Raw genomic sequence first — 26,518 nt, 5'->3', positions numbered from 1 at the left:
GAAGTGACGGTTCTGCTGGCCGGAGAACCTGACGTGGACAGAGGTAGATGGGAAGCTGTTGCCATTAAGGGACCATCCACCTTGTTATCAGTGACCACAGTGAGTAGCTGAAGCAAGTACCGGAGCAGTATTCTCACCAACCGGGGACGGTAAAGAATTGGGGAACTTCAGCAGGTGCCAAGCCAGGGACCCAGCCAGTATGGTGACGCTTGAGGAGTATCTGGTGTGCCAAGCATGGGACCCAGCAGCGAAGCGGGGGTGACTCTTGAGTAAGATACTAAAGTAAGAAGATTAGAAGAGCTCATGGGATTTAGTGGCAGTGAATCAGCCAGTCTAGTGAGAGTGACTGGGAGCTCAGTGGGCTGAGAATCTACAATGTGTGTTAGAAACTGTTCTAAGATGGTTGCCATAGGAAACAGCACTCCTACACATGCAGATGTGTTGCCCTGCTGGGTGCCCTTCCCTGCATGGCTGTCTATCTGTAGAAGTCTCAGAGTCTGCCAATTGACATTTCAACTATCTAAGGGTGTCCTGGCCTTAAACCCTCTCTCCCACAGTTCTGTTCAAGAGAAAATAAAATTCTTTGCATTCAAGAAGTCTTTATTCTTTAACCTTCAAGCTTCAGCTCTGGATGATTTATCCTCCTTCCTTACCAGACCTTTTTTTTGCTTTTTGCCACTACGTTACTTTAACCGCATGCCGACCAGCCACCGCAGTTGTACTGCGGGAACATGGCTCAGCTGCACGAATCACCGTCATGTTACGTCAGTAACATAGATGGCACCCCCTGCTCGCCCACAGAGCAGATGTAAGTGCCCGGCAGTTGCGATCACCGCCAGGCTCCCGCGATCGCTTGGAGCACACCGAGACTCAGGAACTGTGTGTGTAAATTATTATTAAATTATTCATTCGGGCTCTCGGGTGCTGCCGCCACTACTTCTTGTAAGGGAAACCGGCAGTGAAGCCTTGCGACTTTACAGCCGGTTCCCTACTGTGCATGTGCCAAGTGTGCTGCACTTTCTGAATGGCCCGGCAGCAGGGCAAGAAGAAGGGGGGCCAAACTTTCAGCGGGGTCTCCCGGAAGTAGGGACGGGTACCTTTCAAGAACAAAAAGGTGCCTGAGGGGAGAGGACGCAAACAAGCGAAGCTTCCTGTTTTGGGTGGAGCTCCGCTTTAAGTTGATCCAGAGGAAGGCAAAAAATATGAAATAAAACAAAACACTTACCTTGCCTTGGCCTTTCATTAAAATAATATTGGAAATAACAGACACTTGTGAAGAACCTCTCATGGTTGCTAGGTGTGCAGAACTCAATGACCGTGAAGAACGGGAAACACCCTAGAAACATGCAGGATTAATGAGACAATATCAATGTATCCATCCTTTATACATACAACTGTAATCTGTGCAAAGCTATTGAGAACAGAGCATGAGTATACAATAATGTAATAATAATGTATATAACATATTTAGATTACTTGACTGAATATGTTTTTCTGGTAAAATGTTTCCCAAAGTGGGGTATATAGAAACTTTAGAACATGTATTATAGACTGTGTATATTGCATCCAAAATACTTTTCTAATGTTAAACTGATTTTTGTGTGTTTTTTTTTTATTGTAGTGGAAATTTTACTGTATTACAAAAATTACCCAAGTGTGCTTAGATTGCTCTGCTCATATGTCATCTCCTGTTATTGTTATCCAGTGTGTATACAAACTGCTACCAAACACATCTGTATGGCAGTGCCCAAAGCATACAGACCACCCAAGGTTTTATGTAACGCTAATACCCTTATGTTTTTTTTTTTTTTTTATAATTGGAGTATACTAGCATTGCTTCTCACCTGTACAATTCCTGAAGGACAGTCTAATTGCTGAGACAAAGACTTTCTGTTGCTACACAAATTGGGGGGTTGTCGGTCTCTGAACAGTAAAGGCTTCTTACTTGCAGGTGCATCGATTTCACCAATCCAGTACGGGTTTACACCTAAATTAAAATAAATGTATGAATTCAAGAAATTGACCTAGACATTGCTATTGATTATTTGTTCAGACATTATGTTACACATATAAAACAGTATAATAGTAAAAATAGTAAAAATAAAATCACAAAATCACAGCACTGACATTTTCAACTACTTACATTAATGTCAATTATGTAGCTGGGTTAAAAGGGCCACACACTATATGGCAGTTAAACAAAAACATTTTTATTTTAGACCAACAATTTTTTAACAAATTTTAGACTATTCGTCCCTGTACCATTAAAAATAAGAAAAAAGTAGGATGATGAACTGTTTCGGCGTTGTTGGCCCTGAAAGGCCCCTTTCACACCAGTGGACCAATTAGGTGTGCCTTTCCGTTTTTTTCAGGCAGACATGATCAGGCCACCCATTTTTGTCTATGGGGCAGCGGATGTCAGCAGGCATGTGTCCACCGGTCCGCTAAAAACAGACGGATGGGGATACGCTCGCGGATCAGATGCCAATCGGATGGAAACTGCCCCATAGAGAACAGGGGGTTGTGTCTGTGTCTCCTCTGCAAAGAACAGGTGGATCCGCTTGGACAGATTCTATTCTGTCTGAAAGGGCCTTTATTTATGTAGCCATGCCCCTGTAGGGGTTGCTGAATGTAGTGGTTCACCTGTCACCCTGCCCAGCCAGACATCTCTCTCACAGATACTCAGAGACACAGAACAGTCCATAAGCTTTTTTTTTTATTTCTGAGGGGCACTGGGGGGGAGCAAACAAACTGAAAAATATTAACCCCCCCCCCATCAATTGCAGCCTCACTGTCCCCATCAAACGCAGCCACTGTGCCCTTTCATATGCAGTCATGTGTACACACCATATGCAGCCACGTGTGACTATCATATACAGCCACTTGTGCCCATCATATGCAGCCACTGTGCCCCATCATATGCAGCCACTTGTGCCCCATCATATGCAGCCACTTGTTCCAAACAATTGCTGCCACTGTGCCCCATCAAAAGCAGCCACTGTGCAATATCAAATGCTGCCAGTGTTCCCCCTGCCGGCCTGCCGCCTACACTTACCTGTCTCGGTGGGACAGCTCCTCGATGTCATTCACCCATCCTCTCTTCCCGTCCACCGCTATGATTGGACGCCTGCTGTCCAATCACAGCGCCTGTCCTTTCAGCCAATCAGGTGACAGGTAACAGATCCGAGCACCTGATTGGCGGAGAGGCGGTTTAGTGTTAGGACAGTAAATATTCATTCACTTTTCTAACATAGCTGTGTGACCTTTTTTGATGCCTATTAGAGCCTATAGCTCTAATCAGGTGCTTCAAAACCAACCCCGCCCCTGTAATTCAGACAACCTGCGCCCAAAAGGGGGCTGGGCGTCTGAATAGGGGGTGGCAGTGGCGACCATAGACAGATTCATGCAATGCATGAATCTATATATTGGTGCTAGAGGGGTGGCAGGAGAGAGGGGATGGCGCCCATGCGCCCTTATGGATGCACCACCACTGCAGAGGGGATTAAACTTGGATGGGAAATGGGGAATTATGGGATGCCCCTGAAATTCAGTACAGCTTGTTCAGGACTTCTATATACACTCCAGTCTTCTCTCCAGCACAAACTCTTGCGTAAGATCTCTTATCCTTCCCTCCTCCAGCACTTCGCTTGCTGCAGACTGTTACTTCACCAGCACTTCCCTTGCTCCAGACTAGCTAGTACTGCATGGTAGGCCTGACATTAACTCAGCCTCAGTGAACTGCCTTTTGCAGACAGGGACTGCGGGCCCCTGTGGTGTAGAAATAGTTCAGGTGCTAACTGTCCTCTGTTCGGCTATGACTCCCAGATAGCTCTCTTCAGCCAGCATGGCTGCAAACACCTATTTCCACTGTCCTTCTCACAGTCGTCTCCTCTGTTTCTGCATCCATCTCAACCTGCAATCTCCCAGTTCTCTCAGGCGTGCCTCTCCAGTCTTCCCAACTGTACTCACTCACCAGCCCTCCTGGCTGCGACCAGTTGTCCTCCCTGGAGACTCTTAGCAGTGTTCTCTACGGCTGTCCTCTCCTTGCTCGCTCATGTGCCTCTCCTCCAGGATCTCTTCTCTCCTCCTGGAGGAACCTGACCCCCAGGCCCAGGGTCACCCCCCCCCCCTCCAAGACTGGGGAGCTTCCTGTGGGCACCCCGACAGCTTCCACACTCTCACACTCCAGCTCTTCCTCCTGACAACTCCTCCACACCTGGGCTGACCCCAGGTATTTAACCACTACAATACAGGGCACTTTCACCCCCTTCCTTCCCAGCCCAATTTTCAGCTTTCATCGCTCTAGCGCTTTCAATAACAATTGCGCGGTCATGCTACACTGTACCCAAATGAAATGGTTATCATTTTGTTCGCATAAATAGAGCTTTATTATGGTGTTATTTATTCACGACTCCGTTTTTTTTTTGCGATATAAGCGCAAAAAAGCGGAAATTTGGAAAAAAAACAATATTTTCTTTTTTCTATTTGAAAATAAATCCAATAAAATCAAATTTTGTCATAAATTTAAGCCAAAATGTATTCTGCTACATGTTTTTGGTAAAAAAAAATCCGTTAAGTGTATAATAATTGGTTTGTGTGATCAGGGACATATGTACGCAAATGATCATGTACATATGTGTGCAAGTGATCACGTACATATGTGTGCAGATAATCATTGGGACATGTGATTTTAGTGGGACATATGTGGTGGACATGTTTTTATTATTGGGGACATGTGTTTTTATTATTTGGGGACATGTATGTTTTGGGGACATGTGTGTTTTGGGGACATATGTGGGGACTGTGTTTGTACTGTGTGGTGTGTTGTGTGTTGACACTAGACTGATGATCAGTGAGTAAAAAGCTGTAAAAAACAGCTCATACTCACTGATCATCAGCCGGCTGCAGCGTTCTGCTCTCCTCTCCTCAGCGATGACTTCCGTGTGAGGAGAGGAGAGCCGATTGCCTAGCAACCGGCTGTTTGTTTACATCACATGACGGCCGTGATTGGACACGGCCGTCATGTGATCAGGAGGGCCAATCACAGAGCCCTCCTGCCGATCTGAGATGTGCCGTGTCCGGGTGACACGAGCACATCGGGATCGCGCCGCTGCGCGGGCACGCGCACGCGCGATCCCACTACTTCTGAAGGACGTTCCTGAACGGCCTATCAGGAGTAGACGGCTCCCACCCGGCCGTATATATGCATTGGCCGGGTGGGAAGTGGTTAAGGAGGTCTTCCCCCTGGCAATCCAAGTTGGGGATTGGTCAAGGCTCCTCAAGGTACCCCAGGCAGCCTGCTCTGTCCCTCATGCAACCTCTGCTGTCTGTCTTTTTGGTCTGATGTGTACATCTCTATGTACTATTTCACTACCAAAAGTGTTATGCTGCACTAAACATTTTATCCAACCTCTAAATTGCTGCATTTGTTATTTTGAAAAAACAATCAGCCAATCAGCTTCTAACTTCAGCTTGTTCAATTAAGCTTTGACAATAAAACCTGGAAGCTGATTGGTTTCTATGAAGAGCTGCACCAGATTTTGCACTCTCCAGTTTTAGTAAATTAACCCATGAGTGCTAAAATATGTATTTCTTTTTCATTCAGAAAGTTGGGAGGTATCAGTAAATGAGCAGTTATAATGCCAAATATTGGTTTTATTCACTATTTTATTCACTCTTTAAACTATTGATTATTTATTAGTTTATCACCAGTTTTTATGTTATGCACGTTTGACATGTACTTTTTTTTATTTCAAATGTTTTCCAGCTTATTAAATGGTTTGGAAAATATTATATCTATTAGCTTATTTACTATATATTTTGCATAGGCTTTACTTTTTTTAAATGAACTTTTTAGCAGTGAAAGACATTTAGGAAACAAAATTTGCTTAAAATAGTAAGCTGAAGAACCAGGGTTATTATTGCAAAGCACCTATTGCTGAACTACAAGGTTAATGTAGAAGGTGAACCACATACTGTATGTTTAAACAAGTTAAATAAGTTAAAATGTATCAACATAAAATGATTTACAATTGTTTAGTATGAGAGTGTGATAGTCTTGTGCATACACTAGATGGCACTGTGCTTAACATAATCTTTTATGATTATGATATCTGTGCAAAGCCAAATAGAGGAACAGTCAAGTGTAACTATCCATACCATATGATATCATCCAAGTGTTATGGAAATTGGCAGAACAAGGGTTGTTAGCGTGTTTAGCAGTATAATAGCTCATCATGTTGTAGAATCATGGTGGAAAAATGTAAATTTTTTATTTTTTCAGCCACCTCTATAATATTTCAAGCAAGGAATGTTTCAAAGTTACTATTTTGAAAGGTCAGTGACAGATATGAATTGGTTTAGTTCATAGCTGTTAGTTTTTCTCTAAAGACAAAACAAAATTTTAAAGTATAACTAAAGACTTTTGGATAAACCAGAAAGGTATTAGAACACCTGTAAGGTTTTTATGGCTGTGTCCCCATTAGGGAGATTGTTCCTCTCTATTTGTCCCATTGACTGTTATCACCAAGAGTAGGGATGAGCTTCGTGTTCGAGTCGAACATACGTTCGACTCGAACATTGGCTGTTCGGCTGTTCGGCCGTTCGGCGAATTCCGAACGTTTGGGCCGTTCGCGTCAAAATTCGAGTGACGCGCGCGCGGACCACAATGCACTGCCGTGGCGCAGTGCATTGCTGCCCCATGATTGGCCAAGCATGCACTGTGACCCCGCATGCTTGGCCAATCGCAGCGCCGGCAGCGAGGAGAGCCATGATTGGCCACAGGCATCCTGCCTGTGGCCAATCATAGCTCAGGCTGTGTAGTGCACGCCCCACACTATATAAGGCCGCCTTTGAGGCGGCCTCGTGTAGTGTGTTACTTAGCATCTGAAGCAGTGGGTGTTCTGTGTACCTTCAACACAGTACACACCAATCGTTTTTGGCTGATTTCCTATCTTGCTGCTGTGTAGTGGTTGTTGTCTGTGCCCTGACTGCAGTATACACCACTATATTCACCTCACCTATATAGCTAGTGATCTAGCTTTAACCACTTAACAACTGCCCATTGCAGATTAACGGCTTCAGGGGGGTTGTTTAACTCTGAGAGGCCGTTAATTAACGGCCTCCCAGAATTCTGCTCTCGCGTGCCCCGAGGTGTGCGCACTCGAGAGCATCCGTGACCGCCGGGTCGCATCACGGATCACGGTAAACGGCCGCTCATAGCGGCCGTTTACCACGTGATTGCTCCGTCAAATGACGGAGTGATCACTTGGAAACAAACCGGCGTCATGTTATGACGCCTGTTCCTCCCTCCCCTCTCTGTACCGATCGGTACAGCGGAGGGGAAAGAGATCGGTGTCAGCAGCGATGTGGGCTGCATCTGCAGTGCCCACATCGCTGCTCAACGAATTTAACCCCTCAATTCCCTGCCAATACTCTGCAATACCAGTGCATACTCTGCAGTACCCTGCCATTACTCTGCAGTACCCCGCCATTACTCTGCAGTGCAGTACCCTGCCATTACTCTGCAGTGCAGCACCCTGCCATTACTCTGCAGTACCCCCCATTACTCTGCAGTAACCCCCATTACTCTGCAGTACCCGCCATTACTCTGTAGTACCCGCCATTACTCTGCAGTACCCCCAATACTCTGCAGTACCCTGCCATTACTCTGCAGTGCAGTACCCTGCCATTACTCTGCAGTATCCCCCATTACTCTGCAGTAACCCCCATTACTCTGCAGTACCCCCCAATACTCTGCAGTACCCGCCATTACTCTGCAGTGCCCGCCATTACTCTGCAGTACCCCCAATACTCTGCAGTGCCCTGCCATTACTCTGTAGTACCCCCCAATACTCTGCAGTACCCTGCTATTACTCTGTAGTACCCCGCCAATACCCCGCCAATACTCTGTAATACCCTGCCATAAATTGCCATACCCAGCCATACTCAGAGATACCCAGCCATACTCGGTGATACCCTGAAATACCCAGCCATAGACGCCCCCCACCCCTCACCGCCCTCCGGTGCTTCTACCAACTCGCCAGTACGATCAAAGCCAGAATCTTTTTTTTATTTTTTATTTCAGGCTTCCCAGCCTAGAGGTGAGATGTGGGGTCATATTGACCCCCCAGATTTCACTGTAAAGAGGACCTGTCACCCCATATTCCTATTACAAGGGATGTTTACATTTCTTGTAATAGGAATAAAAGTGATCAAAAATATATTTTTGGGGAAAAAAATGTCAAACTAAAATAAATAAAGTAAAATGAACAATAAAAAAATAAAATAAAAATTAAAGCGCCCATGTCCCCATGTGCTCGCATGTGCCACACATGTGAGGTATCGCCGAGAATGTTAGAGCGAGAGCAATAATTCTAGTCCTAGACCTCCTCTGCAACTCAAAACATGTAACCAGTAAAAAAAAAATTAAAGCGTCGCCTATGGGGATTTTTTAAGTAGCGACGTTTGGCGCCATTCCACGGGCATGTGCAATTTTGAAGAGTGACATGTTTGATATCTATTTACTCAGCATAACTTCATCTTTCACTTTATGCAAACATTGGGCTAACAAGTGGTTAATAATAGAGCTTGCAGTCAGTAGTGTTAGGAGATAGTGCGTGCTGTCTGCGTGCTCTGTACCCAGTACATACCGCTATAATATAGGGCAAGCCCCTACTTTCAAACATCCAACTTACAAACATCTCCTACTTGCAAACGCAAGGAGACAGCAGCAAGTGAGATGAAAAAAGATGGACGACAAAACAAATTATACAGGGGTGATAACCCTTCCCTATGTTTTCCAAAAAGCTTAAAGATAGTTTTTTTGACTGGAGCTACACTTTAAAAATGTACCGGTTGAAAATGACAAACAGATTCAACTTAACACAACAAACCTACACAGTCCCTGTCTTGTTTGCACCGCCTGTATACTGCTGTTCTGAGTATATAGGGCCTGGGGGCCATACGCATTTCCTTTTTTTAATATGAGTACGGGGTTCCCCTTAATATGCGTACAAGACCCAAATAGGCTGGTAATGGGCAGGGAGGGCTACCCATGCCATGTTTCTCAATGATTTTCAACCATATTGCAGGAACCAGATATAACATTAAAACCGCAAGCAGTTTTAAATGGTGTTATTTCCATTTAATGTCATTTTGTGCAGGGACTGTTCCAAACACGGGAAACACGTGGCACTTCACAGGCATACTACAGACACCCCCCAGGCACCATATTTAAAGGAATTATTTCACTTTTTTTTTTTCACTTTAATCGTCATTAAAATCAGTGCTCCCGCCAAAACGGCAGTTTTTAAAACTTTTTTTTGCAGTGACCCATGTCCCCTGAGGCAGGAGGCAGGTCCCCAAACCCTTTTTAGGACACTATCTTGCATATTAGCCGTTATAATTAGCACTTTCCAATTCAAACGTTCGAGTCCCATAGACTTCAATGGGGTTCTAACGTTCGTACCGAACGCGGGGGTCGTTCGCAAGTTCTGGTGCGAACCAAACCGGGGGGTGTTCGGCTCATCCCTAACCAAGAGTGGAAGTGAAATAAAACCCCACACCAAAACAGGAGTAGAGGGGAAATCTTCCAATGGGAACACTAGCTCTGGTGACCACCAGGGATTCCCTCACGTTTGAGGTATTCCCTCTCACTTCCTGATTTGGCTATAAGACAGGAAGTGAATGAAAATCTCACCAATGGGGCACAGATGGCTGAAAAAAAAAACTGTGATGCCGGGTACACACGACTGGACTTTCCAGCAGAAAAGGTCAGACGGTCTTCTCGATGGACTTTTGACAGAGTTACGACGGACTTCCGAACGAACGGACTTGCCCACACGAACGGACTATAGTCCGTTCGAACGTCCCTTCATTTTGAATGCGATGACGTACGACAAGACTAGAAAAGGAAGTTCAATAGCCAGTAGCCAATAGCTTCCCTTGCGTCGTATTTGATTAAATGATTCCATCGGTCCTATTCTGCCCAAAAGTCTGGTCGTGTGTACGTGGCATAAGAGGTCATAGCATTCCCTTATGCTGTCAAAAGTGAAAAAAAGTTTAGCCTTTAGCTCTACTTTATTAACATGTTTTCAATTATACAAAAGGGCTGAAACTAACTTACAAAAGTGAATACACCCCTCACATTTTTGAAAATATTTTATTTTATCTTTTCATGACAACACTGAAGAAATTACACTTACACTACAATGTACAGTAGTGAGTGTACAGCTTGTATAACAGTGTAAATTTGCTGTCCCCTCAAAATAACTCAACAAACAGCCATTAATGTCTAAACCGCTGGCAACAAAAGTGAGTACACCCCTAAGTGAAAATGTCCAAATTAGGCCAAATGTCTGGCCACCATTATTTTCCAGCACTGCCTTAACCCTCTTGGGCATTGAGTTCACTAGAGCTTCACAGGTTGCCACTGGAGTCCTCTTCCACTCCTCCATGACGTCATCATGGAGCTGGTGGATGTTAGAGATCTTGTGCTCCTCCACATTCCGTTTGAGGATGCCCCACAGACGCTCAACAGTGTTTAGGTCTGGAGGCCTGCTTGGCCAGTCCATCACCTTTACCCTCAGCTTCTTTATCAAGGCAGTGGTCATCTTGGAGGTGTGTTTGGGGTTATTATCATGTTGGAATACTGCCCTTTTTGGTGTGAACCTCCAAAACTCAGAATTTTCAAATTGAAAGTTCTATGAAGTCAATTAAAAGCGCAAACTTGTGCAGAATAATTTGGGAAGCTAGAAATGAGATGATGGCGCCAACAAAAACAACTCATGCTGTTCCTTCAGAGCTCTGTGCCGTGGCCGAGACTCCCACGCACATGTACACTCACTCACACTCACTACTTTACATTTTAACAAAGTAGTGATGAAAAGGCGCTGCAGGTGGCAGTGATGGGCACTGATTGCTTACACTGATAGGCAGCACTGCTAGGTGGCACTGATTGGCACCACTGGTGGGCACTGATAGGTGGTACTCATGGGCATTGATAGGTGGTACTGTGGGCACTATGGGCACAATGACAGGTGGCACTGGCAGGGGGTACTAAATGGCACAGAGGAGGCAGATGCTGCGCGAGTTGGATCTCAGATCCCACCATAGATGTCCAGATGCCAGAGATTGTCCTGATCTTTCAGATGTTTCACAATCTTCGGACTCACACGGCTACCCAGAGCAAGCTTCCAAAAGATGTATCACCATGTAAAAAATAAAGGTGTGCCAAATCGTGTGATATGGTTTCAACAAAGGGGTTATTAGAGCCTGACGCTCAAGCACATATAAAACGACTCCAACGAGTCACAAAAAAATACAGGTGCCGTTTAAAAAAACGAACGAAATTGCTAGCAAATGCAGTCATGCAGTTTGACTTCCCCTAGCAGGGGGGTTACTGGGGATCTGGTAAGCCTCCATCTTTAAGTGGTGTTTAGAGGTGACGGGTCCACGTGGTCAAACACAATTGGATTAAGCAATCAAGCTTCAGCTATTTTTATATACACATTGGAAAATACTCTTTTGCCTTTGCAATATGTATGGACACTTGAATATATAATTTTTCATATATAATTTTCTAAACACTTGATTTATTCCTATAACATTTGTGGATTGATTTTCACATGTTTTTTTTTAGCACTTTTGCACTTTAATTATTCAATTGTTTTCGTAATATTTATTGGTTAAGCGCTGCACTTTTTTTCTTTTCTTCTACTGTTCAAGCTTCAACCCCCGCTGATACTCTAGGTCTCTGGCTTGGCACTTTCTGATGCTCCACAAGCTTCACTTCTGTTGTCCCACTGGGTCCATGACTTGGCAATTGCTCAAGTTTTTCCACTTCTTCACCGCAGGGCCATCTTTAACCACTTAACAATGGTCCATAGCCGAATGACGGCTACAGGGCGGTTTTTTAACTCTGGGAGACCGTCATATGACGTCCTCCCAGAATTTGGGGCGCACACTCGAGAGCATCCGTGACCGCCGGGTCCTGTGCATCACGGATCACGGTAAACGGCCGCTCATCACGGCCGTTTACCACGTGATCGCTCCATCAAATGACGGAGTGATCACTTGTAAACAAACCGGCGTCATGTTATGACGCCGGTTCCTCCCTCCCCCTCTCTGTACCGATCGGTACAGCGGAGGGGGAAGAGATCAGTGTCAGCAGCGCTGTGGGCTGCATCTGCAGTGCCCACATCTCTGCTCACCGAAAATTAACCCCATCATACCCTGCCATTACTCTGCAATACTCTGCTGCAATACTCTGCAATACCCTGCCATTACTCTGCAATACTCTGCTGCAATACTCTGCTGCAATACTCTGCTGCAATACTCTGCCGCAGTACTCTGCCGCAGTACTCTGCAATACCCAGCAACAACACTCTGAAATACCCGGCAACAACCCTCTGCAATGCTCTGCAACACCCACCAATACCCTGCAACACCCGCCAATACCCTGCAACACTCTGCAATACCCTGCAACACTCTGCAACACCCTGCAACACTTTGCAATGCTCTGCAACACCCTGCAACACTCTGCAATGCTCTGCAACACCCGCCAATACCCTGTAACACTCTGCAATGCTCTGCAACACCCGCCAATACCCTGCAACACTCTGCAACACCCGCCAATACCCTGCAACACCCTGCAATACTCTGCAACACTCTGCAATACCCTGCAACACTCTGCAATGCTCTGCAACACCCGCCAATACCCTGCAACACTCTGCAATGCTCTGCAACACCCACCAATACCCTGCAATGCTCTGCAACGCAATACTCTGCAACGCCATACTCTGAGATATCCAGTCATACTCAGAGATACCCAGTCATACTCAGAGATACCCAGTCATACTCGGAGATACCCAGCCATACCCGGAGATACCCAGACATACTCAGAGATACCTAGCTATACCCAGCCATAGTCGGTGATACCCTGCAATACCCAGCCATAGACACCCCCCCTCCCGCCGCCCTCCGGTGCTTCTACTGACTCGCCAATACGATCAAAGCCAGAATTTTTTTTTTTCCAGGCTTCCCAGCTTAGAGGTGAGATGCGGGGTCTTATTGACCCCATATCTCACTGTAAAGAGGACCTGTCATGGCAGATTCCTATTACAAGGGATGTTTACATTCCTTGTAATAGGAATAAAAGTGATCAAAAAATGTATTGTCAAACTAAAATAAATAAAGTAAAATGAACAATAAAAAAAATATTTTTTTTAAAGCGCCCCTGTCCCCATGTGCTCGCATGCAGAAGCGAACTCATACGTAAGTCCCGCCCACATATGAAAACGCTGTTCAAACCACACATGTGAGGTATCGCTGGGAACGTTAGAGGGAGAGCAATAATTCTAGCCCTAGACCTCCTCTGTAACTCAAAACATATAACCAGTAAAAAAAATTTAAATCATCGCCTATGGGGATTTTTAAGTAGCGATGTTTGGCGCCATTCCACGAGCGTGTGCAATTTTGAAGAGTGACATGTTAGGTATCTATTTACTCAGCGTAACTTCATCTTTCACATTATGCAAAAATTGGGCTAACTTTAATGTTTTGTTTTTTTTAGCATTTAGCACAAAACTGTTTTTTTTCCAATAAAAAGCATTCGAAAAAAAAGCTACGCAATTACCGTGCGAGATAAAAAGTTGCAACGACCACCATTGTATTCTCCAGGGTGTTTGCTAAAAAAACATATATAATGTTTTGGGATTCTATGTAATTTTCTAGCAAATAAATTATGATTTTTACATGTAGGAGAGAAATGTCAGAATTGTCCTGGGTGCTCCAGAACGCCTGATGGCGCTCCCTGGATGTTGGGCCTCTGTATGTGGCCACATTGTGTAAAAGTCTCACACATGTGGTATCGCCGTACTCGGGAGTAATAGCAGAATGTGTTTTGGGGTGTAATTTGTGGTATGCATATGCTGTGTGTGAGAAATAAACTGATAATATGACAATTTAAAAAAAAAAAAGTTAAAAAAATCTTGATTTTGCAAAGAATTGTGGGAAAAAATGACAACTTAAAAAAACTCATCATGCCTCTTACTAAATACCTTGGAATGTCTTCTTTCCAAAAAGGGGTCATTTGGGGGGTATTTGTACTTTTCTGGCATGTTAGGGTCTCAAGAATTGAAATAGGCCGTCAGTACTTCAGGTGTGATCAATTTTCAGATATTGGCACCATAGCTTGTGGACTCTATAACTTTCACAAAGACCAAATAATATCCACCAATTTGTACTTATTTTTACCAAAGATATGTAGTAGTATAAATTTTGGCCAAAATTTATGAAGAAAAAATTACTAATCTGCTAAATTTTATAACAGAAACAAAGAAAAATTCATTTTTTTACAGAATTTTCTGTATTTTTTCTTTTATAGCAAAAAAATAAAAAACCCAACGGTGATTAAATACCACCAAAAGAAAGCTCTATTTGTGTGAAAAAAAGGACAAAAATTTCATATAGGTCCAGTGTTGCATGACTGAGTAATTGTCATTCAAAATGTGAGAGCACCGAAAGCTGAAAATTGGTCTGGTTATTAAGGGTGTTTAAGTGCCCAGTGGTCAAGTGGTTAATATTGATTGGACCCTGGGCAAAATTTTTCTTGGGGCCCCCCCATTCAATTTCACTCTCTGCCTGCTCTGAGACATACAATAAATAGCAGCTAGACTTAAAATCAGTTGGTTGCCAGCAGTTACAGCATATCATTACTGCTTACTGACTGGTTGCTAGAGGTTACAGCACACATTACAGTTCACTGATTAAGTACTAGAGGTTACAGCAAATGATTTCTGCTTGTTAATTGGTTGCTAGATATTACTGTATGGTATTACTGCTCACTGATTGGTTGCTAGAGGATACAGCACATCATCTCCTCACTGCAGGGGGGCATGATATACATACTAATTCCACCTTTATTTACATATCAATGCCGCTGGCCGACACTATTTACATATGAATGCCAGTTATTTACAGGGTCTACATGTGAGTCATCTGTGCACAACAACAGGGCAGAACTCTGGCAGCATTAGTACCAGCACTTCACACTGAGATATCGGGACACAGCACATGACTAAAACTTCAAAGGACAAGGGAATTTAAACTGGGATAGTTGGTAAGTATGAGGCAGCTGTTTTGGGCCCCACATCAATGACAGGGCCCAGGGCAGCTGCCCCTTTTGCCCTGCCTTAAAGACGGCCCTGCTTCACCGTCCCCGGCTGGTGAGAAGTCTGCTCTGGTACTGGCCTCAGCTTACTCACAGTAGTCTCCGTGAACAAGGTGGATGGTCCCTTAGTGGAGACAGCTTCCCCTCTACCTCTGACCATGGCTGGTTTCCTGGCTGGCAGAACCGTCCCTTCTGGTTGGTCTACAGTCCCACTCCAACACTGCTCTCCTGCTTCTGGATAGGCCTCAGACAGCCTAGCAGCCAGATGTCCCCGGTATAGGCCTAAGGCTTGCGGCTTAGCAGCCTGGGGCAACATAACACACGTCCACCCAGAAAGTCACCTGACTCCACCCAAATAAACAGGCTCTCCCAGCAGGCCAAAGGACCCAAGAATATCCCTGCCCATTAGCTGAGACACCCCATTCATTCATAATCTCGCTATGCCCTTGTTTTATCCAATGTCACCAGCTACCAGGCCACCTAGTGACAGGAGAGAGAAGTGCAGAAATTCCAGAATTAGGGGGAAATCAATTGATCTCCTAATAATTGATCAAAAGGCAACTATCGCCTGGCAACTAAATTTACTTGCCCTGCCTAAACATCAGAGTGCAACATAGATTAAATTAAAACTATTTGTCACTTGATTTAGTAAGTAAGATAAGAAGAAAAAGCATACTTGTTGAGTTGCTCCTTGTCCTCACACATGGAACCTTCATTTGCAGTAGGGAATGGTTTTCCAGTTTTGCTTGACTTTCTACAAATGCATTCAGAGCTGCTTCCTGTAAAATGGAATAACATGATATATATATTTTTTTTATTTAGCTTTTTTCTTTGTAAGCATAAGGAATACACACAAAAAAAGTAAGCAGCAGAAAAATATTTTCCACCCGGAGAGGGTTAAGGCAGTTTGCAATGGTTAATCTGTATACAGCAGTTTTGTAGACATGGGTCTCTGAAATCCAAGTTGGGGCCATGAAAGAAGCCATGTGCCAAATGTGATAAAGTGTTGGCAGCCTGTAGCTCAGTTATAGGAAACAGTTGCTGTATATAGATCCAGTTCAACAAACATTACTGTTTTCCACATAGCAAAAGAAAAGCATTCATGACAATCATACACATGACATAGAAATGTGTTTATTTTATTGTAAGTTATAAATGTAAGAAACGTTTTATTGCACTAGTGATTGATTGCGTACACTTATCTGTTCATAAGCAAGCAATTTTATTTTCATATAAGGCTCGGTTCACACAGGGGCGACTTGTCCAGGCGACTTCGCCGCCTGACAAGTTGCTCCCCGTTCTGTACTACGGAACCGTTCTAATAGGAGCGACTCAAGTCGCTCCGACTTAGAAAAAAGGTTCCTGTACTACTTTTGCGGCGACTTCGGGCGACTTGCATTGACTTCTATACAGAAGTCGTTTTGCGAGTCGCCGCTGAGGTCGCGGCAGGTCACGGCGCTGCAAGTCGTGCCTGGTACTGTGTGAACCGAGCCTTATTGTATCCTTTCAATGTATCAAAAAACATTTAGAAACTGGCACAGGCAAATCTGCCTGGGGCTCCATTTGCTGGGGGTTTGTCGAATCCTGATTAAAATCAATGAAACCCAAACTCAACAGTGAATTCGACTGAAGTCTATAGGGGCAAAGCTTATAAAACAATTCTGGTTATTTTCAAGGCTAATAGGCAAGATATTTTTTAAAAAAGGGAAGGGAAAGACAGCCCAACCACCAGCTGATGAAGAGGTAGACACCTTGAAACAAGCACAACGCATGCTCCAAGATGTGACATCACACAGGGTGCTGGACTTCGGGATGAGATTGTTTTCAGTGAGGTCTATGTACTGCTGAGTGCAGAAGCCAGGCACATCTGCAATTCCTCAGCTATGGCAATACATATATATATATATATACAGTGGATATAAAAAGTCTACACACCCCTGTTAAAATGTCAGGTTTCTGTGCTCTAAAAAAATGAGACAAAGATAAATAATTTTAGAACTTTTTTCACCTTTAATGTGACCTATAAACTGTACAACTCAATTGAAATACAAACTGAAATCTTTTAGGATGTGGAAGTAAAAATGAAAAAATAAAATAATATGGTTGCATAAGTGTGCAAACCCTGTTATAAATGGGGATGTAGCTGTGTTCAGAATTATACAATCGCATTCAAACTTATGTTAAATAGGAGTCAGTACACACCTGCCATCATTTAAAGTGCCTCTTAATAACCCCAAATAAAGTTCAGCTGTTCTAGTAGGTCTTTCCTGACATTTTCTCAGTCGCATCCTACAGCAAAAGCCATCGTCCGCAGAGAGCTTCCAAAGCATCGGAGGGATCTCATTTTTAAAAGGTATCAGTCAGAAGAAGGGTACAAAAGCATTTCCAAGGCATTAGATATACCATGGAACACAGTGAAGACAGTCATCATCACGGTGGAGAAAATATGGCACACCAGTGACATTACCAAGAACTGGATGTCCCTCCAAAATTAATGAAAAGACAAGAAGAAAAATGGTCAGGGAGGCTGCCAAGAGGCCTACAGCAACATTAAAGGAGCTATAGGAATATCTGACACCTTCTGAATGTGTGGCACATGTGATAACAATCTCCTGTATTCTTCATACAGGGGCCTTAGTGAAGGTATAGAGAATTATGAACAGTTCCATATACCAGTCAATATTGGCACAACACCTTCAGGCTTCTGCTAGAAAGCTGAACATGAAGAGGAACTTCATCTTTCAGCATGACAACGACCCAAAGCATACATCCAAATCAACAAAGGAATGGCTTCACCAGAAGAAGATTCAAGTTTTGGAATGGCCCAGCCAGAGCTCAGACCCAAATCCAATTGAAAATCTGAAGAGGGCTGTGCACAGGAGATGTCCTCGCAATCTGACAGATTTGGAGTCTTTTTGCAAAGATGAGTGGGCAAATATTGCCAAGTCAAGATGTGCCATGCTGACTCGTACCCAAAAAGACTGAGTGCTGCAATAAAATCAAAAGGTGCTTCAACAAAGTATTAGTATAAGTGTTATAAGGGTGTGCACACTTATGCAACCATATTTTTTTTTTTTTTTTTTTACTTCCCTTCACCTAAAAGATTTCAGTTTGTTGAGTTGTACAGTTTATAGGTCACATTAAAGTGGTTGTAATCCCGCCCCAACAACTTTGTCCCATGTAAATCAGCATAAAAAATCCTAATGAACACTGCTTGTAGATATCTCCTTACTTGCTTAGTATTGTTGTAATCCTTTTTGTTCTGTACAATGAAGTCACTGAGCATGCCCAGATCTCCCCTGATTTACAGCACACTCTATCTGTTATCAGGACTTCCTACAGCATAACAGTGAACTCCCAGGAGGCTGCTAATCACGCAGAGCCTCCTCTTACAAACCATGTGACCTCACATACAGTCTAAACTTGGCCATTACTGCAGTCTTATCAGCTGAAGCTGATAAGTCTGACAAAGGCAAACATTAGACATCTGCACAAGTAAATACTATGAAATAAACAAGTCAGCTATGAACAGGGAAGCAGGGTTGCCATAGAAACGTTGGATTGAGAAGGAGGCTTGGTTAACAGTACAGGAAGTGCTCAATGTATAAACTCCACTGTGGACTCAGAAAATAATACTTAAAAATGGTGCTTCCTAACCCCTGGAAACAAGTTTTTTAAAGTTTCTTTAAACAGTAAGTAATATGTGATTTGGGCTGGATTACAGATGCTATAGTCTGATAATTACTTATTATAATGGGCTAAATGAAAAGAAGCATCAGAGTGGGAGAGTTTACTTCCTCTAGGTGGAAAAAGTTCTGAAATTATTTAACTTTGTCTCATTTTTTACATCACAGAAATCTGACATTTTAACAAGGGCGTGTAAACTTTTTATATCCCATTTGTGTTCCTTGAAGGGTGCACACTTTGGGGTTGATTTACTAAAACTGGAGAGTGCAAAATCTGGTGCAGCTGTGCATAGGACTAACAAACACCCAATGAAGATAGTACCGATAAAACCAATACATATATTTTGTATGTTTTAAGCTAAGAAGAGACCAAAGCTGTTTTGGCAAGGGGTTGCACTGGGTTAAAGGTATGTGGTGTTTTGGGCACACAGTGTTTTTACATTTTTTTGTCAAAGGAAACAATGGGGAAAATAGACTGTGCATTTTGCAAAGTGCAATTGCACTCTGCAAGTGCAGTTGCTTCAGAGCTTAATAAATAAGGGGGAGCCTTGCTGACTTCCATCATCCAATCATGTGCAAGCAAAATGCATTTTTTTTCCCTGCACATGATTGGGTATTCTTTGCAAACTGAACCTCATTTACCAAGCTCTGGAGCAACTGCACTTGCAAAGCGCACAGTCTAGTTGCCTTTAGTAAATCAACCCCTATGAGTATTATGGGAATGGCACACTTTTTTGTTATAATAATAAATATGAACCCACTTTCACTGACCTCTCATTTACCATAATTAAAAATTTTTGTTTTTTTTAAAACAAATTGTGGTAAATAAAGTATTCTTTAACATCTGCCACTTTAAACATTGTGAAAGTGTGGTAAATGCTGACAGCCAATGGCAATTGTGCGGCAAATTCAAGTTGGTTCACCTTGGCAAAAATGTGATTTTTCTAGGGCCTGTATAAATGTAACTTGTAGTATGTTTTGTGCCAAAAATGTAAATTTTCGAAAGATATTAAAGAATATGTAAACCCAACATTTCATATTCCTGATGTGTGTCTGATGTACCATGTACTTTTATGAAAACGTATCCTGTTCTCTTTGTATTGCTTCCTTTGTGTTTCCTGGTGTTCCTGCCAGTCCCTCTTCTTTCCTATTTAAAAAAACTGACCACACTAGGCAAGAGAGCACACCATGGTCAATTTCTCTAGCTGTGCTGGGAACTCAGTCTGCTCTCCTCCAATGATCAGACCTGTCCAGTAGTCTCTCCAACCAGGGATGGTGAAGAATCGGGAAACTTCAGTGGGTATCAAGCACAGCCAGCAGAGGTGAGTCTTGCAGAGCAGCCTTGTGTGTCAAGCCAGGGACTGAGCGGGCCAGCGGGGTGAATCTGGAGAAGTATCTTGAGTGCCAAGCTAGGGACCCAGCAGAGAGGAGGGGGTGACGCTTGAGGAAGATACTACAGTGAAGATTGGAGGAGCTCAAGGGATTCAGTGGCAGTGGATTATATAGTCTGGTGAGAGACTGGGAGCTCAGTGGGCTAAAGAACTACAAGAAGTGATTGTAGTGGAAGTGAAGGAACTGTAATGCCACGTACACACGAGCGGACTTTTCAACATCCAAAGTCCGACGGACTGAGTCCGTCAGACTATTTGATCGTGTGTGGGCTGCAACGGACTTTTGACTCGCCAAAGTCCGAAGGACTTTAGAATATGGAACATGCTTCAAATTTTTCCGAAGGAACTCCGCCGGACCCGGTCCCTTCGAAAAATTCGCTCGTGTGTATGCTACTCCGACGGACTAAAACCGACGCTAGGGCAGCTATTGGCTACTGGCTATGAACTTCCTTATTCAAATCCAGTCGTACGTCATCACGTTCGAATCCGTCAGAGTTTAGTGTGATCGTGTGTGGCCAAGTCCGCTCAGCCGAAAAGTCTGTCAGAACTCCTTCGGAAGTCTGTCGGACATAAGTCCTCTCGTGTGTACGGGGCTTTACGCTTTGTGTTAGAAACTGTTAAAGACTGTTGCTGTAGGAGACAGCATTCCTGCACATGCAGATGTGGCGTCTTGCTGGATGCCTTTCCCTGGTTCTGCATTGTACGTGATCACATAGGAGTGCAATAGATGGGGATGGGAATATTTTTATTTTAATATGCATAGAGTTCCTCTTTAATTGTTTTACAACCCAAAAATGACTTTTGATACATTTTAAGGGTTAACATTATGCTCACAGTCTGTGTGTTTCATTTATTAGTGCCCATTATATTGCTGGTTATACACTTTAAGGTGCATGTTAGATACCTAGGACTTGCATACTCCTTTCAATTTCAGTTTTTCATTTCTGTGTACACTGGCTTACTGGGTAAGAAGAGGGTATGGACTACGTAAAGACCCATTAACACCAGTAAATGAAATAAATAAATAAATAACAAAGCTTAGCAAGGGATAACAAGGCTTATGGACATTTAAATACTTAAATAGGCTTTAGAATAAAAATTCACTGAACTCTCTAGCTGCAAACACTGCGGACTAATTCAAACTCAAGTAGAAGTAGAAGGTATTTTCAGCTGCATTTCAGTAGGTCAGTTCATTTTTTTCCCACTTTCCAGCAGTGACTTGGCAGCCTTTCATCCTTCTAATCTCTAATGTAAACAAAAAGCAAGTGCATACCTCCCAACTTTTTGAGAAGGGAGCAAGGGACACATATTAGCAAAAGTATGTAAGCATAGGACACGCCCCCTTAACCGCTTCCGGACTGCCCAGTGCATATATACTGCGGCAGGGCGGCCCGGCTGCACAAAATCACGCACCAGTACATGATTTTGTGGGGGGTGCATGGTCCTGGAGAGACGTACCAGCTGTGATTGGACACAGCAGAAGCCAATCAGCAGGTCCGGTGGCCACGATGGCCCACTGGGACCCACCAGTTGCTCGGAGGAAAGGCAGAACGGTGGTCCCCCGTATGTAAACAAGGATGACCACTGTTCTGTCAGGGAGTAAAAGAGAGATCTTGTGTTTCAGCTAAGCTGAAAGATGGATCTCTGTGTTCTTCCAGTCTTTCCAGTTAGAAAGCACTCCCTAGGAACATACATAACCCCTTGATTGCCCCTGGTGTTAACCCCTTCCCTGACAGTGTTATTTATGCAGTGACAGTGCATTTTTTTTTTTTGGCACTGATCATTGTATTGGTGTCACTGGTCCCCAAAAAGGGTCACTTAGTGTCAGATTTGTCCGCTTCAATGTCGCAGTCCTGCTAAAAATTTCTGATCATTGCCATCACTAGTAAAAAAAAAAATATATATATATATATATATATATATATATATATATATATATATATATATATATATATAAAGTTAAAAAGTCCCTAAATCAGCCTCTCTCAACCTTTTCAACACAGAGGAACCCTTGAAATAGTTCTCCGGTCTTGGGGAACCCCTGCTAAAAATTAGAAATCTACAACTCATGACACCATAGTGTGATGGTCAGTGAGAAGAATGGTCCTTACACTTGTGGTTATTGGGAAGAATTACCTCCTTACAGATAGCTAAAAAGATCAATGGTGTCAGTGGGAACTTCTCTGAGAGGCAGAAATGGCCCAATGTTGAAGGAACCCCTAGCAACCTTTGGAGGAACCCTAGGATTCCACGGAACCCTGGTTGAGAATCACTGCCCTAAATCTATCCCATAGTTTGTAGGTGCTATAACTTTTGCACAAACCAATCAATATACACTTATTGGGATTTTTTTTACCAAAAATATGTATCAGAATTTTTTTTATTGGGAATATTTTATAGTAGAAAGTAAAAAATATAGTTATTTTTTTTTCAAAATTGTCGGTCTTTTTTGTTTATAGCGCAAAAAATATGTAGCAGAATACATATTGGCCTAAATTGATGAAGAAATTTGATTTCAACATTTTTTTATTGGGAATGTTTTTATAGCAGAAAGTACAAAATATAGTTATTTTTTTCAAAATTGTCACTCTTTTTTTGTTTATAGCTCAAAAAATAAAAACCACATTGGTGATCAAATACCAAAGAAAGCTCCACCTGTAAGAAAAAAGGACATCAATTTTATTTGGGTACAGCGTTGCACACCGCGTAATTGTCAGTTAACGAAACGCAGTGCTGCAACACAAAAAATGGCCTGGTCGGGAAGGTGGCAAAACCTTCCGGAGCTGAAGTGGTTAAAAGAGAATTTTATTTTTACCACTACTATTTCTTTATACTGGCTTCTGGAATTTACAAATGCACCAATTTAGAAATTGAATGAAAGGCTTAGCACTGAGAAACACTTTTTGAAAGATAAAAAGTACTTTTTTATATACAACTACGGTATATTGGTCAGAACAAATGAGGAGGAAAGAGAGAGGGATTTTGTTTCAAATCAGGGACATTCCTTTAAAAATAGGGAGAGTTGGGAGCAGGGGCGGACTGACAACTCATGGGGCAGTAGGAGATTATGGGGCCCCCAGGCAAGCAGAGATTATGGGGCCACACAGTATACACAAACACACACACACAGTATACAATCACACAGGTTACACATACATGTACACACAGTATACACAGATATGTTTCTATTGGCTGAGAAGGTACTATAGAGGTGGGGCGGCTATAATCTCGTGATTTTTAGACCAAAAGGATGTCGGCAAGGGACATTTCAGAGACAGATGTAAAAAAAATCACAGATTTTTACATACTGTCCCTAGTTTTACTGAGGCTAGCAACCCTGATGGGGTCCCCTAGTGGCCCGGGGCCCTTGGGCAGTGCCCGAGTGGCTGAATGGTCAGTCCGCCCCTGGTTGGGAGCTATGCAAGTGCACAAGAAGAATGGAGAGAACAGAAAGGGTTATTTATAAAAGTCAACTCCACTTTGCACTACAAGTGCACTTTGAAGTGCAGTCACTGTAAATCCGAGGGGGATATGCAAGGAAAGTTAAAAAAACTGCATTTTACCTTGCACATGATTGGATGATAAAATCAGCAGAGCTTCCCCTCATTTCAGATCTACCCCTCAGATTTACAGCGACTGCACTTCCAAGTGCACTTGTAGTGCAAAGTGGATTTGCCTTTCGTAAATAACCCCCAGAGTGTCGAAACCAGACTTAAACAACTTAACTGCTTTTATTGTGTAGTTTGAGGATGAACTATTCCACAATGTCTGCTGCTACAAAGGTCAGTGAAGGCTTGTTTTATTTATTTACTGCTTAAAAAATATGCAAATATTTGAATGCTGATAGCCCTGCCCCGATTTAAATTAAAATGAAATTTACCTTAAGAGATGATTTGTTCAGACTTTTGTCACTAGAGGTGCTTCTCGATAAAATCATTTTCTTACTTGTAGGCTCTGGTATCATGTTATTATTTTGTGGAACGCCAGAAAAAGGTGATTCCCAGTCTTGCACGCCGCATCCTGATATCTCAGTGATTTCAGAGTATTTCTCCTCCAGGCTGGACCCATCATCGCTGTTCTTAGTGTTGCACAGAATAAGTGACTTGGATATGGAACGGAAGTTTTTGCCTTTCTTGATTTTTTTCCCTGTGCTGTTCTGCCTGTCCATCTTCAGAGAGGACTTAAGAATGCTCCCTCTCTCACAACCATATTTGTTTGGCATGTCAGGATGTCTTCCTACATCACCGGGAGTGTAAAATTATTTCTGGAAATGCAATGGAAATCATATTGTAGCACTGAGTTGGTTGGTAACCAAGGTTGAAGACAAGAATTCACAGTAATTGTTTCATAAGATGTTTCATAACCGCTCTACTGACAGCACATGTTCACTCATGATCAGGCATCATTCCCTAATGGTCATTGCTTATGCATGTAATGGTCTCTCTCTAGTAATGTTATACCCAATTAGTTATTTGCAAATCCAATTACCCCACAGTGAACTTTCAGTTCAGGAGTGCAGGGCTATTGAATATATCAGATGACAGATTTTACGACCTATGAAGAACTCTGAATTGGAATTACAGTTGTTCTTCTAGTAGAAGGAAAAACATCTTTGACATGTTTCCTTATTTAAATTACAGGAATACTGTGGAAAATGCCTACTTTTTAAGGAGTAGTTTCCATTTATTACTGCCAAAGCTCAGTTTACAAGACGTCATTAAAATAGCAACATTTCTACACATCATAAGAAAGAGAATTCTGAAAAAATATCCTACATAGCATTTATCATTCCCAAATACCAATGTTTGTTGGGTATTGGGCGGGTAATAGGCTTCCTATTCTAAAACAAAATTAGAAACCCTAACAGAAGAGAACGGAAATGTAAAAAATGTCAAGTATTCCAAACTGCTGTTTTATGATACATCATGTTTAATATATGTACATCATAGCCTTCTGTACGGACACATGTGTAATGTAAATTGATCCGGATCTATTAATGGAATATTTGTGACTAGACTGGGAAGTAATATTAGGTTACTAGGTCTTGTTTACATCTGATTCGGACTAAATTTCTAACATTCAAAAACGCTCCTATAGCTTTGTATGATGTTAGTATTATTATACAGGATTTTTCTTGATCATACATCACGGGACACAGGAGCTTCATTACATAGTGGGTTATATAGGCACCTCTGGTGATTGGACACTGGTTGACCCTAATTAAAGAGAATTCCTCCCCTATATAACCCCTCCCATCTGGGAGGCACCTCAGTTTTTTCGCCAGTGTCTGGTTGATGGTCACGTAAAACTTAGCTCTATGCAGGTCCCTGCGAGGGCCGAAGGGCTACAACAAACCGGATCCATACCTCGGGCCGATATTTGACTCCCATGATGGTATGGTACCCGGGCCTCGTCTGCCGAAGAAACGAGGTTTTGCCTGTAAGTCCTCTCCATTGGAAGACTGGGCTCTGGGAAAACCAGACTTGGGGTACTGTTTACTCAGAGCGCCCATAAGTTTCTGGCAGAGCTTTCTACATGGCCCAGGTGGGAGGATCTTTTCGTAAGAGCCCCAGATATACCTAAAGGTTGGCTAACAATACCCGCCGTGATGGGTGAAGGCTGGAATTGGTCTGATATCAGCAATTCCTGTGGCGGGGACAGGTAAGGGAAGTCATCCTATATATTTAAATATATGAATGGATTTCTTCATTGTGAGTAGTTGTATGTCTTACCTGGTTTCCACCACTAGAGGGAGTAAGAGCAGCCTGATGCATACTTACATGCCTTTCAATACAAACACGCTCAGTGAAAGCCTGGTTCTCCAGCTACTCACGTCTCCTTACAGTTCCTGCCACAGTTAAAGGTAAAAAGGGGTCCCACGCAGGTCAGGGGTCCCACGTTGCTCCCTTTGGGTTCTCCTTCCCCCCGGGATTCCGCGGTCCTCGTGCACGCGCGCGGGCGCATGCACGCACGCCGGGCACGCTCCCGGCCTAATGGAGGAGGGGGGGGTGGTTGCGAGCCGTGCATGTTAGTGTGCACGGCGCTGTACTGCGCAGGCGCCAGGCGGCAGTTTTAAAAAGCCCAGAGCGTCAGGGGACTGTAACTGGAGACACAGGAGCTGTGGGCTGTAAGCATCCATGGGGATTGGATCCAGACAAACTTTAAGACACCTACTCAGCATCAGGTTGTGCAGTTTAAGCATATATTGATTTATTGTGAGACTTTAAGCGCAACAGTGATCGCATTTGTACTAGTACCTCTGCTTTGTA

General features: G+C 43.1%; 1 protein-coding gene across 3 annotated transcripts in view; it reads right to left on the bottom strand.

Annotated features, from left to right (window-relative positions):
* IL16 (interleukin 16) overlaps positions 1-26,518 on the bottom strand; it is a 208,973-nt gene that overhangs the window by 107,084 nt on the left and 75,371 nt on the right. For all 3 annotated transcript variants that reach the window (XM_077472002.1, XM_077472003.1, XM_077472004.1), the window contains 4 exons: positions 24,130-24,513; positions 15,849-15,951; positions 1,845-1,987; positions 1,226-1,336 (listed from right to left, as the gene is read on the bottom strand). In XM_077472002.1, the coding sequence (XP_077328128.1) occupies positions 1,226-1,336; positions 1,845-1,987; positions 15,849-15,951; positions 24,130-24,471 (699 nt within the window). In that variant the 5' untranslated portion in view covers positions 24,472-24,513. The remainder of the gene's footprint in view (positions 1-1,225; positions 1,337-1,844; positions 1,988-15,848; positions 15,952-24,129; positions 24,514-26,518) is intronic.

The sequence above is a fragment of the Lithobates pipiens genome, unplaced genomic scaffold, assembly GCF_037356315.1.
Source record: "Lithobates pipiens isolate NorthernLeopardFrog02 unplaced genomic scaffold, aLitPip1_a1.2 Scaffold_8, whole genome shotgun sequence".
Taxonomy (NCBI): Eukaryota; Metazoa; Chordata; class Amphibia; order Anura; family Ranidae; genus Lithobates; species Lithobates pipiens.
The sequence above is the reverse complement of the archived record's forward strand: the minus strand, read 5'-3'. Positions and strand labels throughout refer to the sequence as shown.